Genomic DNA, 15498 nt, shown 5'->3' with positions numbered 1-15498 from the left:
TAATTCAACATAAATATCAAAACACAGGGTGTCCCGGAACTACTGTGAAAATAGGGGGGGGGGATGATAGTATACATCAAAGCAAACAATTTTCACAATAAAACCAAGGGTCACAATCCAATCACTTGAGAGATACATGCTTGCTTCATTTCAGAAGTCACCAAAATATGGTAGCTATGCCCAAGTTATGTGGAGTAATAGAATATTTATTTCTTCCAGTGACAGGCAATTAATTTCTTTTTTTTTAATTTCTGAAAATTGTGAAATATCTTTTTCAAAAGTTTAAATGAATTTTTGATCACATGAAAACTTTGATGATTGCATCTATATCAAATGTCAGTTAAGTGACAGTTTTAAAGTGAAAAGTTATCCAACTTGTTTTTGCAATGCGGAAAAAATTTGGGTGTTTGAAAAAAAAGGCTGTCAAAACATTAAAGACATTAGAAATGAATTACCTTTTGGATGAGACAATATACTAGGAAAAACAATGTAAGTGTACCCAAAATTAGAAGAGAAAAACAGCCATTGTTGAAAAACAGGGGTGACCAACAGCTGGCTCGTGAAGTGATTTTGTGCAGCCTACGACAAGGTAAAAGTGCAGTGAAAAAATTAAATAGTGATCATTATTTGAACTAACGGTTCTAACACAGGGTGTCTACCAAATACCAAAAGCAAAATTCAGTAACTTTTTGGTGACTTTTCTGTGAACTTTTCTCTCATTTGCAGGGTTCCGACTCAAAAAATTAGAAAAAGTAGGATGGGGGGGAGAACACCCCTTAGACAACATAATCATGGCATATTAAAAAAAAATCCCTAAAATTTTTTTTTGAAAACTTTTATTTATTTTTTCCATAGCACACTATTTTGATATCCTGCAAGATTGACTCAAGCCAAAGCAAAATGACAGAAATGAGTTGGTTACAAAAAAAAAAATTTTTTGGCCAAAATAGGGTCTTAGCAACCACACATAATTCTCCTCTGCTCTCCTCAATATATATATATTACATTCTTTTTTAGGAGTCTTCCACAGCCCAGTCTGTCAACTCTCTTCGACAATACACATGGCAAATTATGAAGATATGTAAGTTTTTTAAGAATGACGCTCTTTTGATACCACTTCCAAAAGCAAAATGTGTAAATTACAAGGTCCGATATAAATAACTCCAGGTGGACCAGATGGTTTTACTGCGTTGTTCATCCCTTTTAAAAAGGAGTTGTTAAAATTTTAGTGGTCAATACCAGTGTAATTGTTTTTGACAAATGCAGCACTTTCATTTCTAGCTCTTTACTTTAGCATTGTAAATATTGTTTGTGCCTCTGCATGCGCTAAAAATACAGAAGAAAATTGAATGCTATTAGGCATCATCAAAATCACAAAACCTAGAATAGGTCTATGTACCCATCTGCTTTGTTATGCAAACTGTTGTTTCACCTATACACAAAATGTGCACCATAACTTTGAATGATGAATGTTAGTTACTGTCAAAGACCATGAAGTGGTAAATACAGTTTTTTTTTCAACCAGGCAGAAGTTTTAAATGACTACTCTACTTGTAGAATCCTCAAACAAAGCAAATAAAAAATTACTAAATCATCAAATGGTCCACGTACACCTTGTTCTCCCAAATAACCTTAGAAACAATACAATTTCTTCTTTGGCAGAATTATTAATTACAATCTACTACATTCATATCATTTGGCATTATGTCCATGATTTCCTTCTTAATTAAAATCAATTATGCAATTTTTGTTGGAAAAGTAGGACAAAAGTGGGACATTTTACCAAAAAGTAGGAAAAGCAGGACGAGGGGGAGCCCTGCATTCGACAAAATGAGCCATGCAGGACTGTTTTCTTACATGAGTTGTTCCCAAACTTTGAGTAGCGACCACTTAAGGGGGTTTGGGTTAATAAAATAAAGGGTCTTAATGAAAGGGGGGGGGGAATGCAAATAAATTTAAAAGAAACAACAAAACCTGAATTTTGTTTCAAATTTTTAAAAACATTAAAATTTAAAGTTGATTTAAATACAATGCCCCATAGAAACTGGACCCTAGCCACTTAAGCTTTCCCCCCCCCCCCCACCTGCGCAAAAACATAAGTGGACACACATTTGTATTTTTTCCGTAACAAGGTGGGGGGGGGGGACTAATGTCCACCTTTTGCCTACGCCAATAATTTTTTTTAATCGGGGGGGGGGGGGGGCGATCGTCTTCGTTGCCCCCCACATCCCCACCCATGGCTTCAACCAACTTTGGGAAATCGCCTAAGCCCTCAGGTTATCATGAATATCCAATGCAATCCATTCCTGCATGCATATTTCGCAAATGAACTGCTATTCCGCGATTACAGTTTCAACCTCGCGTAAGAAGACAGCCCGGATCGTCCCTCCCCAATTTTTGTTAGTAGAAGTTTTCAAAGACCGGTTGGAATCAGTAGGGGTGGTAAATCAATGGGTAGAATTTAGTACAAAGCTGTCCTCGGTTTTGCACGACGTCATACCCTTTGTTCGAAAAAAGCGTGTTTGTACATCCAAACCTTCAATGGTTCATGGATAGCGTGCGGAACCTTTATCTTTTTTGGGAAAAAAATTTTTTCTAAAATTTTGGAAATTATCATCAAAAGGCAGTTTGTGAAGTGGATAGACGAGAATAATGTATTGTCGGATAATCAGCATGGGTTCAGGAAGGGGAAGTCATGTGTAACTAACTTCCTTTGCTTCTATGATCACATGACTAAGGCTTTGGGTAAGAGCAAAAATGTAGATGTTGTTTACCTTGATTTCCAGACGACATTCGATCGGGTCCAACATGGTAAACTCTTGAAGCGTTTAGACCAGATTGGAATTGGGGGCAACTTGCTGAATTGGATAGAATCGTGGTTAAGAGATAGGTCGCAACGAGTTATGGTGAACGGGGAATTCTCTGGTTGGACCGACGTCACAAGTGGTGTTCCTCAGGGAAACGTCCTTGGCCCCATACTTTTTTCACTTTTTATCGATAAACTTGATCAGGGTATCGATGGGATTACTAGCAAATTCGCAGATGATGTGAAGCTAATGGGGGTAATCGGGAATCAAAGCGATAGGGAGTCGCTCCAGACCAGTCTGAACAGAATTGCAGCATGGGCAAATGAATAGAGCATGATGTTTAGCGTTGATAAGTGCATGGTCGCTCATTTTGGTTCGAACAACCCACAGTTCTCTTACGACTTGAATGGTGTCACTATCCCGGATGCAACTAGGGTCACCGATTTGGGAATTCTCATTGACAAGCGGCTTAGGTTTTCTGAACATTGTTCAGCGGTGGTCAAAAAAACGAATAGAATGCTTGGTCTCATTTTCAGAAAGGTCTCTTCACGTTCTCCTAAAGTCATTCTTCCGCTTTTTCGAGGCTTAGTTTGTCCTGGACTGGAGTATGCAGTAAGGTTTTGGAGACCATACCTACAGAGGGACATAGACTAGGTTGAAGGGGGTGCAGAGAAGAGCTATACGTGTCCTTATTGGCACACGGGGCTTGAGTTATAAAGAAAGACTTCATTTTTTGAATATGTTTACATTGGATCAACACAGGTATTGAGGAGATATGATCAAGTCTTCAAAATTTTCAATGGGATGGATAGGATGGACCATAAACTTTTAGTACACCGCCAATCGACTGCTTTTACAAGGGGACACCAGTATCGATTGGTGAGGGACAATATAAGGTTATGGTGTCACAGGGAATTTTTGCCTAATCGGGTTGTTAATAAATGCAATAGCTTACCCGCGGAGGTAGTAAATTGTAACACAATTAACACGTTTAAAAAGAAATACAATAAACATGTTGGGGTAAATTGAGAAGCTATCCATACTTAGAATAAGACAACCATAAGTATTCTTTATGGGCATTGTATGATATTTATCACGTGTATATATTGTTTATAATTTTTGTTAATTGCATTTTTAATTGGGTTGCAGTGTTTTTGAAATATATGACATCCATATTTTTATGGGCATCTTTTTCTCAGCCACCTCGTTGGGCATTTTGCCAGTTGTGGCGTTGTATTTGTATTTGCATTACACGATTTTTTTTTGTACTTTTTTCCACACAGCCAATCACGTTGCTTTAGCCTCTACGATAATTTGCGTAACTCTACGATATCTTCATTTTCGTATCTGATCGCGCAATAGTGGTGCAAACAAGGGGGGGGGGGACTGTAATAAACCACAGCTGTAGTAACCAACAATATTGGTTTTCCAAAGGATGTGAGTTCCCCCCCCCACATCGTGGCGCAGTTCTGTTGGATCTTTGGCGGGTCCACAAGCCAGAGTTTTCTGTGATGAGGAGGGGGGGGGGAGCTAGTTAGTAAATTTATAGCATGAGAAAACGATGATGATTGTCCCGGGCCGCATATTTCGCAAATGCACCTCTATTCCGCGATTACACAATTTTTTTTGTCTTTTTTTCCACACAGCCAATCACGTTGCTTCAGCCTCTACGATATCTTCATTTTCGTACCTGATCGCCCAATAGTGGTGCAAACAAGGTAGACATCTCCACTAATGTTTCGCGAGGCATTTCAAATGTGCAATCACGCCATTTTCAATAAAAACGATTTTATTTTTTAAACCAACAAATTTATGCATTAAAAGCAAACTTAAATATTCAAACAGTTAAAGGAGGGTAACGACTTGAAATTTCTGAAAATGTGATAGAAAATCCTTGTAAATTCTAGTAAAAAATTTCTCCAATTTAATCAATGCATTTTCAATAGTAAATCAACTAAAAATAAACCGATAAATTATAGTATGAAAAAATATATCGTATGCATGTTAATAATCGCAAACAACTATGAAATATTTAAACATCTATTTAAATATCAGAACTTCAGAAGAGTAAAGATACGCTAAAAGAATTACATTTTTTAGAGCATTATTATTGGTCTTGATAATTTTTTCTACATATTTTTTCTTATAATATTTAACTAATTTATTATATACCAAAGTTTTAAGATTCGGAAAAATATAAATACATTATAAATTCGGTACAAACTGAAATACTTGAACAGCTAAAGGCGCAGATCACGAAAATCTTCAAATTTTAGTAAAATATTTCCCCAATTTATCAATGCATTTTTCGATAGCAAATCGACTAAAAATAAACATAAATTATTGTATAAAAATATATATATATATATATATATATATATATATATTATGCACGTTAATTAGTTGTAAACAGCTATAAAATATTTAAAAATTGGAACTTAGGAAAAGTAAAGATGCTAAAAGACAACAAATAAGTTTTTTATAACATTATTGGTCTTAATTTCTTCTGCATGCTTTTGTTATAATATTTTACTGATTGACAGTACTTTGTATTTTAAGAGTCCGCAAAATATATTGTAAAATGTATTGCATGAGCAAAAAGAATTGCATTTTAAAATCATTTTCTGACGAGGAGGAGGAAAAAAAAAACTTTTACGAATTGGATTCAAACTTTGGTCTTCAGTTTCGCAGTCCGATATGCTATCACCTACAATAACTCGACTGCCAAAAAGGGTCCTAAAACTGTTTATCACCAAAAGCATATCCTTTTAGTGAAATTTTTTTTTGAAATTCATTACCATTCATCACTTGCTACCATTAACCACAGAATTTTAATCCTTCCCTTACGCGAATTAAAATGAAGAATGTTTGTTTGGCATAACAGTGTGTTAATATTTCAGAATACATTCCAGTGATTACATAAGGAAGCCACTTTGTGACAGAAAGCACAACAGATCTTAAGATATTAAGGTAGTGGGAATTATCGTAAACCAAGAAGAGACGTGATTGGCTGAAATCGTGTAATCGCCGAATAGCGGTGCATCTGCGAAATTAGCTCCCAGGCCTTAGGGCTGCAACCCTGTCAGCCCCACCCTCATGGGAGACAGGTGAAAGGACACCAAGTTTTTCCTCCGCAAAAGAATTTTTTTTAAATTATCATCCATTTTTTTTATTTTGATCGTGTCGATCTTTACCGACTAGCTTTAGCGAACGACGAAATCATAGAGTATACACATGCGACAGAACGAGAGAGTTCAAGAGAAGACCAACATCAGACTCATTCCCCATTAATTGTGTTGTGACATAATTTTTAGGCCGAATTTAAAAGAGTACCACAGTATTTCCAAAAGGGCTCCTAGGATCCTCGTGGCGAGCTCAAAATATGGATTTCTGCGCACAAAACCTATGCTTTAAAATGATTCTTTTATATAGTGAAAAAACTGCCAATCTTCTTGGGAAGCCGCCGATGAAACATGCATTATGCAAGGGAGGCAGCTGACAAAAGAGAACCATTGGAATACAGTAACAAGCTTGCAATCTAGACCAGTGATCTTTAATCTTCTTCCAGTCACGAGCACTGCCTGTACAAATCATCGAAAGAAGAGCACTCTTCACGTTTGACATACGAATGCATGAAATACGGATGATTTTAATAATTGAATGCAATTTGCACAAGGGGTGTTTAAATGAAACGTTGATCAAGTGCTCGCGAGCACGAAATCGAACACAGGCATTGGGCATTCTGGGTGCTTCGGGGAGCACTATGGTGCTCTCGAGCAACGGATTGAAGATGCCTTATCTAGACGGACACCTACACATGACGATAGAGCAAATAACAAGCGTCTAATATGGGACTTGGTTGGTCTAGTGCAGTGTTCTTCAACCGTCGGGCCCTGGCATAAGCCCAACTGGGCAGTGAGTGGTTTATTGCTTCATTTTTGCCCATTTATCTCGTGTATGCCGCCCAGGCCTTTCAATCAAGAACAAGAAATCAACCGTGCTGTGGGAAGGCTTAGCGGGGGGGGGGGGGGGGGAGGAGGAGGAGAACTTTTGGGATCTAATTCGGATCTTGTATATAAGAAACGTTTCTTCCAATTTTTTTATTTTACCTGCGCCAATATGTTTTGCTTGCACACGTTAATGCAATCAGTAAAGAAATGTGCTCATTCGTGTACATTCTATTGAGATGGCGTTTCCTTCTGATGCACATCCCTGTCTGGTGATGCGCGTCGATTCCGATGGCAATGCCTATTTTGACAGTCAAGGCCGATGTTGAACCGACTGAACAAACTGCTCGATCAATCCAACACAAAATATTTATAGTGTGGTGTTGATCAATCACACCTTGCTCCATTCAACGTCGTTCGGGTCTTTTGCTCTTTTTTGAGTCCACTATTGCTATGTGTCGAAGCACAACGCTGCTGTTGTGCATACACTTAATATCGATCAATAGTGTGTTCAGTAGTTTTGCATTCGCAGTAATCGTTTTCAATGAGCGTGGGTATGCCCATTGACCTTGCTTTGGAAAGTTTTGTCGTAGGTGACAAAGAAACACAGATACGACAAAAACATTGACGAAGGGCGAGGTCTAAGGTTGTCAGACATTCGTATATACGACTCGCAAGGCCGTATGCCTTTGTGAGTCGTACTTGCTTACTTTGTACTAACTTTTAAATAGATGTTTAAATATTTCATAGTTGTTTGCGATCATTAACATGCACACGATATATTTTTTCATACTATAATTTATCAGTTTATTTACTATCGAAAAATGCATTGATTAAATTGGAGAAATTTTTTATTAAAATTTACAAGGATTTTCTATCGCATTTTCAGAAATTTCAAGTCGTTACCCTCCTTTAACTGTTTGAATATTTAAGTTTGCTTTTAATGCATAAATTTGTTGGTTTAAAAAATAAAATCGTTTTTATTGAAAATGGCGCGATTGCACATTTGAAATGCCTCGCGGAACATCAGTGGAGATGTCTACCTTGTTTGCACCACTATTGGGCGATCAGGTACGAAAATGAAGATATCGTAGAGGCTGAAGCAACGTGATTGGCTGTGTGGAAAAAAAGACAAAAAAATTGTGTAATCGCGGAATAGAGGTGCATTTGCGAAATATGTGGCCTGGGACAATCATCATCATCGCTTTCTCATGCTATAAATTTACTACACAGCCCCCCCCCCCACCTCCTCACAGAAAACTCTGGCTTGTGGACCCGCCAAAGATCCAACAGAACTGCGCCACGATGTGGGGGGGGGGGAAATCACATCCTTTGGAAAACCAATATTGTTGGTTACTGCAGCTGTGGTTTATTACAGTCCCCCCCCCTCCTCTAGGAATTATGATGTGATCCTGAGAACACTGTTGTAGGGGAAATATTACAGATGTTGAAAGGTCCGGACAAGCAAAGAAAGAAAAGTTATTTTTGTTCATCCAGTCTAAATAACTTTTTTGCCCCACCCATATGTCTGCCCGACTGTAGGGTGGCTACATATTGGCATTGTTCTTTTCTGTTTCTACTTACCCATCCATCTCTCCAGGGCAAAAAAAAAAGAATGAATAGAACCCGAGAGAGAAGAAATAAATATTGAATTCCACAGCTTCTCCAAAGCCTAGATTTTAGGGAAAAAAATCTCTGGAGTAAAAAAAATCTGTGACCTTCACTCAAATTTTGTGACTTTTTTGGGACTTCCGTGACCTTTTTCTCATTCCGTGACTTTTCCCGGACTTTGTGACTTTCCCATGATGGTAGACACCCTGCAACAGCGTAATTCTTGATTAACAAACTGCTTGCAAACTTCTTATTTCTAGTGACAAAATTTATTTAATAACTAATTAATTCAATTAATAATGGAGTGGCCCGCGATGCTATAGCTGATCATTATGTTGGGCGGCGAACAGAAAGAAGTTGGCTACTCCTGTTGAAAAACACGTTGTTTTCCCTAGTATATCAAAGACATTAGTAACACTGCAGATATCACACAGGCTAAAACCTTGATGTAGTATAGGCTGAATGGTATAAAGCTAACACAATGAAAATACAAAGTCGGCATCAACACAGGGGGTCCTTGTATGAAAGTAAAAAAAATTTCAGGTGCATGCACAACTACACTCATGTCCATAAATTAAGGATAATGCCAGCTCCGGCAAATAAAGGTTACTTATTCATAAAGCCCATTTATTAAACAAAAGATAAAGAACAAAAACAATGGTGTATGTATGATACCATTCATAAAAACTGTGATTTTTGCTCCCTGGAGCAATCGTAAAAAATATCTCCTTCACAAAAACTTACTATTACATGGTTGGTATGATGGTTAATACATGTGTATGTACGTATGTCTCCCATGCGATGAAATACAGTCCGTACAACGCTTAGGCATGCTGAGTATCAAATTATCGATCTGATCTTGGGAAAGATCACTCCACTCAGCAAGCAATGCTCTCCGAAGTTCCGGTACACATGTAGGAGGGGGTTGACGGGCTGCAACTCGTTGGCCAAGCATGTCCCACACATACTCTATCGGATTCAAGTCAGGTGAGAATGCTGGCCATTCCATACAGGTTATATCCTCAGATTCAAGGCATTCGTTTACGATGTTTGCTCGGTGAAGACGGGCGTTGTCATCCATAAACACAAATTCTGCGCCCATGGCACCCCTAAACAAACGTACATATTGTTCCAGAATGATGTCCCGATAAATTTGGACTTTCATGGTTCTGGTTTGAACATGCAGATCTGTTCTGGAACCCAGTATAATTTCACCCCAAACGAGCAATGCTGCACCACCGAAACGGTGTCGTTCAATGATGTTGTCTTGGTGGTAACGGGTACCTGGCGTTCCCCATATGAAAGTCCGACGTGAATCAGACTGCAAGCTAAACCTGGACTCGTCGGAAAACATCACACAAGCCCACTGTGACGATGTCCACATTGCATGTTCTCTACTCCAGGCTAATCGCTGCCGACAGTGAGTTGCCGTGAGCGAAACACATCTGACAGGCCTGCGAGCATATAGACCAATATCTCCCAAACGTCTGTACACGGTTTGCCTTGAAACTGTGGTACCCGTGGCTGCAGATAGCTGACGAGACAGGTCGGATGCTGTGCTCCGTCTGCTTCTTTTGGCAGTTACTGCCAAATACCGGTCTTCATTCGGCGCTGTAACTCGGGGGCGACCTGTACTGTAACGTCTACTGACATTTCTGTTATCTTGGAATCGTTGTCAAAGCCTACAGATGACACTTTGGGCAATTCCAAGTTCCTCGGATACTTCCATCTGAGTACGCCACATTCCAAGCGGCCGATAATTCTACCACGTAAAAAATCATCCACATGCGTCCTCAGTGCCATAACTATTCGCTTATGGCACGGAGCGCCTTACAGAACTCTTGTGAACAATTTCACTTCTTTGCCACCATTCCTTATATACCCCCCTCTTACAGTCTCGTCATTGTGACGTACTATCGGCATCATCTGGTAGCTTCCTGAAATTTGCATATCATTCTTGCAGATGTGTGTGATAATTCTACAGGTGAAATTTTTACTTTAGATTTCGATTTCCGTGTGATTCTGAATTATCCTTAATTTATGGACATGAGTGTAAATAGAAAGAGTCAAGATTTTTTTCAGTGGGATAGTAAGGCGAAGCATAGACAATGATGGGGGGAATCTTTGCTTCTAATACACAGGCTTCATTAACTTTTTTTTTGGATGGTCATCAAACTTCAGATGCTTACAAGGTGACTCAAAGACAATTTGCTACTAATTGAATAAATTTTAGAGGGATCAAATGGAGCATTTCAGCTTGCTACTACATGTGATAATGAACAAATCAAATCTGATTGTAAAAATGCATATCAATTTCAGACTGATCACACAGCCTGATATAAATACCATTTGAAGAAATATACACAACATATTCATAAGAAATACGCATGCAAATGAAAAATTGTACAGTATTTAAATTTTAATACAGTAGAATTTAATAAGATTTGAGGATAATAATCTACTTTAGATGAATAAAAAAACTTTCATATTTTTGTGTATGTGTTTTTTTTTTTTATTGATATCAGGAATGCTTTGAATATTCATTTTGTGGAATTTATTTTGTTGTGCTTTGTTATATATATAGTTTTATTTCAAAAATATTTTTTAAATTTAAATTACTTTGTATACAGATACAAAAATGCTCCAGTGATTTATCCACTGACACATATCATTGGTATAGTATTTTATGTTACAAATACAAATTCCTTATTTAAAATTTTGAAATTGTGATTAATCAAGGCATACACTGTGTAAAAAAACCCAGTATAATTCCAAAAAAAGTAGAACATGGTTTAAATGACATTTATATTACAGATATAAGTTAAGAATTATTTCTCACCTACAGAGGTTCTCTATGGCAGTATCCCTCAAATTCTCAAATGTAGTGAAGGTTTTGGAAGCTATCGGTGGATTTAGGGTTCCTGTTGGACTCTCTGCTGTCACCATGATGCTTAATGTTCCACTACGAGTACTGTGATCAGTTTGCTGTCTATGCAATCGTAAGAGTATTGGAGATGGATTCACTACGAAATCTCTAAGTGCATCAATACAGCTATGAGCTATGCTGGGAAATTTTTCCGCCAATTGTCCAAGACCCTAAAAAAAATTCATGATTTTACTACTTTTTTTTTCAATATCAATTTTCAACAATATATATATATATCATTTCATTTTTCATTGTATTTTCGCCAGGTTTGTGTTTTCCTCGCTTCTTTGATATAAATTTGTGGGTTTTTTGGACGTTAATGTTAGCAAACAGTGTATACTTTTTCCCGGGTACTCCTTAATTTTTGCTTTTTCCATTTGGCTCTATTGTTTTAGTGTTAGTAAATAGAAATAGTTAGCTAATTCTAGTAATTATAAATTGTACTTTGTAGCTAAATACTTTTTTAGGGTTTGTTGTATTCTTTATAGACATATATATTTTCTTCTTTGTGATTTAATGTTGAGCATTTAAATTTTACTTAATTTTTTAACACATGCAATCTTTTACGTATATTTCACATTGTAATGTATTTTACACTATTTTAATTTCCTGTTAATGTTTCTCATTTTCCTATTTTTTAAGTATTTTTATCTAGTTTTAGCAATAGTGTTGGTATGCCTCGACCTCAACTAGCGTTATGTAGAGCTTGCGACGGGAGGTTTCTCTGATCAAAGGATATAGTAGCTGTTTGAAGGCTAGAGAGTGTAACGTGCAGAGAAGTGATATTGAAACCATATGGGTTGAACTTGAGAACAAAAGACGTCATAAGCTTATTGTTGGGGTTTGTTACAATCCACCGAATAGGGATCAAAACTATATCGCCAAAATGCATGATGAAATTTCCTACATGTGTAAGTGAAAGAGGGTTCTCATACTAGGGGATTTCAATTACCCGGGTATTGATTGGGAGAACCTTTCATCTGGAAATCAGTATGAAAGAGACTTTCTTAAGTTGGTGCTCGAAAATTTTTTGTATCAGCATGTATCAGAAGCCACTAGGGGTACTGCTATTTTGGATTTAGTTCTTACTAGTTCTGAGGATCTAGTTGAACATGTTTCGGTGGGGGAAGAGTTTTCTTCCAGTGATCATCGTATCGTCAGATTTCTCTGTAACTTTTCCTCGGGTAAGGTTGATAACAAAAGACTGGTTCCTTGTTTTCGGAGAACTAACTTTGATGTTTTGCGAAGAAGGTTAGCGGAAGTTTTCAAAGACCGGTTGGAATCAGTAGGGGTGGTAAGTCAATGGGAAGAATTTAGTACGAAGCTGTCCTCTGTTTTGCACGACGTCATACCCTTTGTTCGAAAAAAGCGTGTTTGTACATCACACCCTCTATGGTTCACGGATAGCGTGCGGAACCTTTATCTTGAAAAGAAAAGAGCATTCAGAGAGTATAAAAGTGGACGAGGTGACCTATCATTGTTTACTGATAAAAGAAGACTGTTGAAGAAAGTGATAAGGGATAGTAAAAAGCAAGTTGAATCTAGGTTGGCAGATAACATTGGCTCTGACCCAAAATCATTTTTTCGATACGTCAATAATGGATGTAAGGGGACAGTTGGCCCCCTCTCGATAGGAGGCTCAAAAGTAGAGAGCAATGTAGGCATGTGTAGTGCTTTCAATGACTTTTTCGCGTCGGTTTTTAATGGAGATAATGATATTCGATATACGGGTGTTGCATGGGGTAATAAAACCCTCAACGATATTCAAGTGGAAGACGTGGAGGTCCTAAATCTTCTAAGAAATGTATGTGCAAGCAAAGCACCAGGACCAGATGATATCTATCCCAGGGTTCTCAGGGAAGGTGCTAATGAATTGTTGGGGCCAGTCGCACAGATATACAGGAGTAGTGTTGCTGAGGGTATCGTCCCGAGAGATTGGAAACTGGCTAACGTTGTTCCGATATTTAAGAAGGGTAGTAGAGAAGTGGTGTCTAATTATCGTCCAGTGAGTTTGACGAGCTCCCTCTCGAAAATTTTGGAAATTATCATCAAAAGGCAGTTTGTGAAGTGGATAGACGAGAATAATGTATTGTCGGATAATCAGCATGGGTTCAGGAAGGGGAAGTCATGTGTAACTAACCTCCTTTGCTTCTATGATTACGTGACTAAGGCATTGGGTAAGAGCAAAAATGTCGACGTTGTTTACCTTGATTTCCAGAAGGCATTCGATCGGGTCCAACATGGCAAACTCTTGAAGCGTTTACACGAGATTGGAATAGGGGGCAACTTGCTGAATTGGATAGAATCGTGGTTAAGAGATAGGTCGCAACGAGTTATGGTGAACGGGGAATTCTCTGGTTGGACAGACGTCACAAGTGGAGTTCCTCAGGGAAGTGTCCTTGGCCCCATACTTTTTTCACTTTTTATCGATAAACTCGATCAGGGTATCGATGGAATTACTAGCAAATTCGCAGATGATGTGAAGCTAATGGGGGTAATCGGGAATGAAAGCGATAGGGAGTTGCTCCAGACCAACTTAAACAAGATTGCAGCATGGGCAAATGAATGGAGCATGACGTTTAGCGTAGATAAGTGCATGGTCGCTCATTTTGGTTCGAACAACCCACGGTTCTCTTACGAGTTGAATGGTGTCACTATCCCGGATGCAACTAGAGTCACCGATTTGGGAATTCTCATTGACGAGCGACTTAAGTTTTCTGAACATTGTTCAGCGGTTGTCAAAAAATCGAATAGAATGCTTGGTCTCATTTTCAAAAAGGTCTCTTCGCGTTCTCCTAAAGTCATTCTTCCGCTTTTTCGAGGCTTAGTTCGTCCTGGACTGGAGTATGCTTTAAGGTTTTGGAGACCATACCTACAGAGGGACATAGACTTGGTTGAAGGGGTGCAGAGAAGAGCTACGCGTGTCCTTATTGGCACACAGGGCTTGAGTTATGAAGAAAGACTTCATTTTTTGAATATGTTTACATTGGATGAACGCAGGTGTCGAGGAGATATGATCGAAGTGTTCAAAATTTTCAATGGGATGGATAGGATGGACCATGAACTTTTAGTACACCGCCAATCGACTGCTTTTACAAGGGGACACCAGTATCGATTGGTGAGGGACAATGCAAGGTTATGGTGTCGCAGGGAATTTTTCTCCAATAGGGTTGTTAATAAATGGAATAGCTTACCCCCGGAGGTAGTAAATTGTTACACAATTGACACGTTTAAAAAGAAATACGATAAACATGTTGGGGTAAATCGAGTAGCTATCCATTCTTAGAATTAGACAACCATAAGTATTCTTTATGGGCATTGTATAATATTTTATCATGTGTATATATTGTTTGTAATTTGTGTTAATTGCATTTTTAATTGGGTTGCTGTATTTTTGAAACATATGACAACCATATTTTTATGGGCATCTTTTTATCAGCCACCTCGTTGGGCATTTTGCCTGTTGTGGCGTTGTATTTGTATTTGTATTTGATAGTTTCAATTGTAAAGAGTGTTTGGATAGGGCAAGGTTGGAACTTGGGTATTTCAATTACCCGGGTATAGATTGGGAGAATCTTTCAGCTGGAGATAAATATGAAAGGGACTTTCTTAAGTTAATGCTCGATAATTTTTTGCATCAACATGTATCAGAAGTCACTAGGGGTACTGCTGTTTTGGATTTGGTTTTTATTAGTTCTGAAGATCTTGTTGAACATGTTTCGGAGGGGGATGAGTTTTCTTCCAGTGATCATTGTGTCATGAGTTTTCACTGTAATTTTTCTTTGGGTAAGGATAACAAAAGTCTGGTTCCTTGTTTTCAGAGAACTAACTTTGATGTTTTGAGAGGAAGGTTAGAGGAAGTTTTCAAAGACCGGCTGGAATCAGTCGGGGTGGTAAGTCAATGGGAAGAATTTAGTACGAAGCTGTCCTCTGTTTTGCACGATGTCATACCCTTTGTTTGTGTTCGTCCTGGACTGGAGTATGCTGTAATGTTTTGGAGACCATACCTACAGAGGGGCATAGACTTGGTTGAAGGGGGTGCAGAGAAGAGCTATACGTGTCCTTATTGGCACACGGGGCTTGAGTTATAAAGAAAGACTTCATTTTTTGAATATGTTTACATTGGATGAACACAGGTATTGAGGAGATATGATCGAAGTGTTCAAAATTTTCAACGGGATGCATAGGATGGACCATGAATTATTAG

The 15498-nt window shown here is 38.2% G+C and overlaps 1 protein-coding gene across 1 annotated transcript in view; it reads right to left on the bottom strand.

Annotated features, from left to right (window-relative positions):
* Pi4KIIIalpha (phosphatidylinositol 4-kinase III alpha) overlaps nucleotides 1-15498 on the bottom strand; it is a 184750-nt gene that overhangs the window by 137699 nt on the left and 31553 nt on the right. The window contains exon 11 of the mRNA XM_089237000.1: nucleotides 11205-11461. Coding sequence (XP_089093126.1) covers nucleotides 11205-11461 — 257 coding nt within the window. The remainder of the gene's footprint in view (nucleotides 1-11204; nucleotides 11462-15498) is intronic.

The sequence above is a fragment of the Pholcus phalangioides genome, unplaced genomic scaffold, assembly GCF_987345545.1.
Source record: "Pholcus phalangioides strain wild (caught in Gottingen) unplaced genomic scaffold, Ppha-v1.0 ptg000009l_1, whole genome shotgun sequence".
NCBI classification, from domain to species: domain Eukaryota; kingdom Metazoa; phylum Arthropoda; class Arachnida; order Araneae; family Pholcidae; genus Pholcus; species Pholcus phalangioides.
Note: the sequence above shows the minus strand (reverse complement) of the source record. Positions and strands in the feature narration are given on the sequence as shown.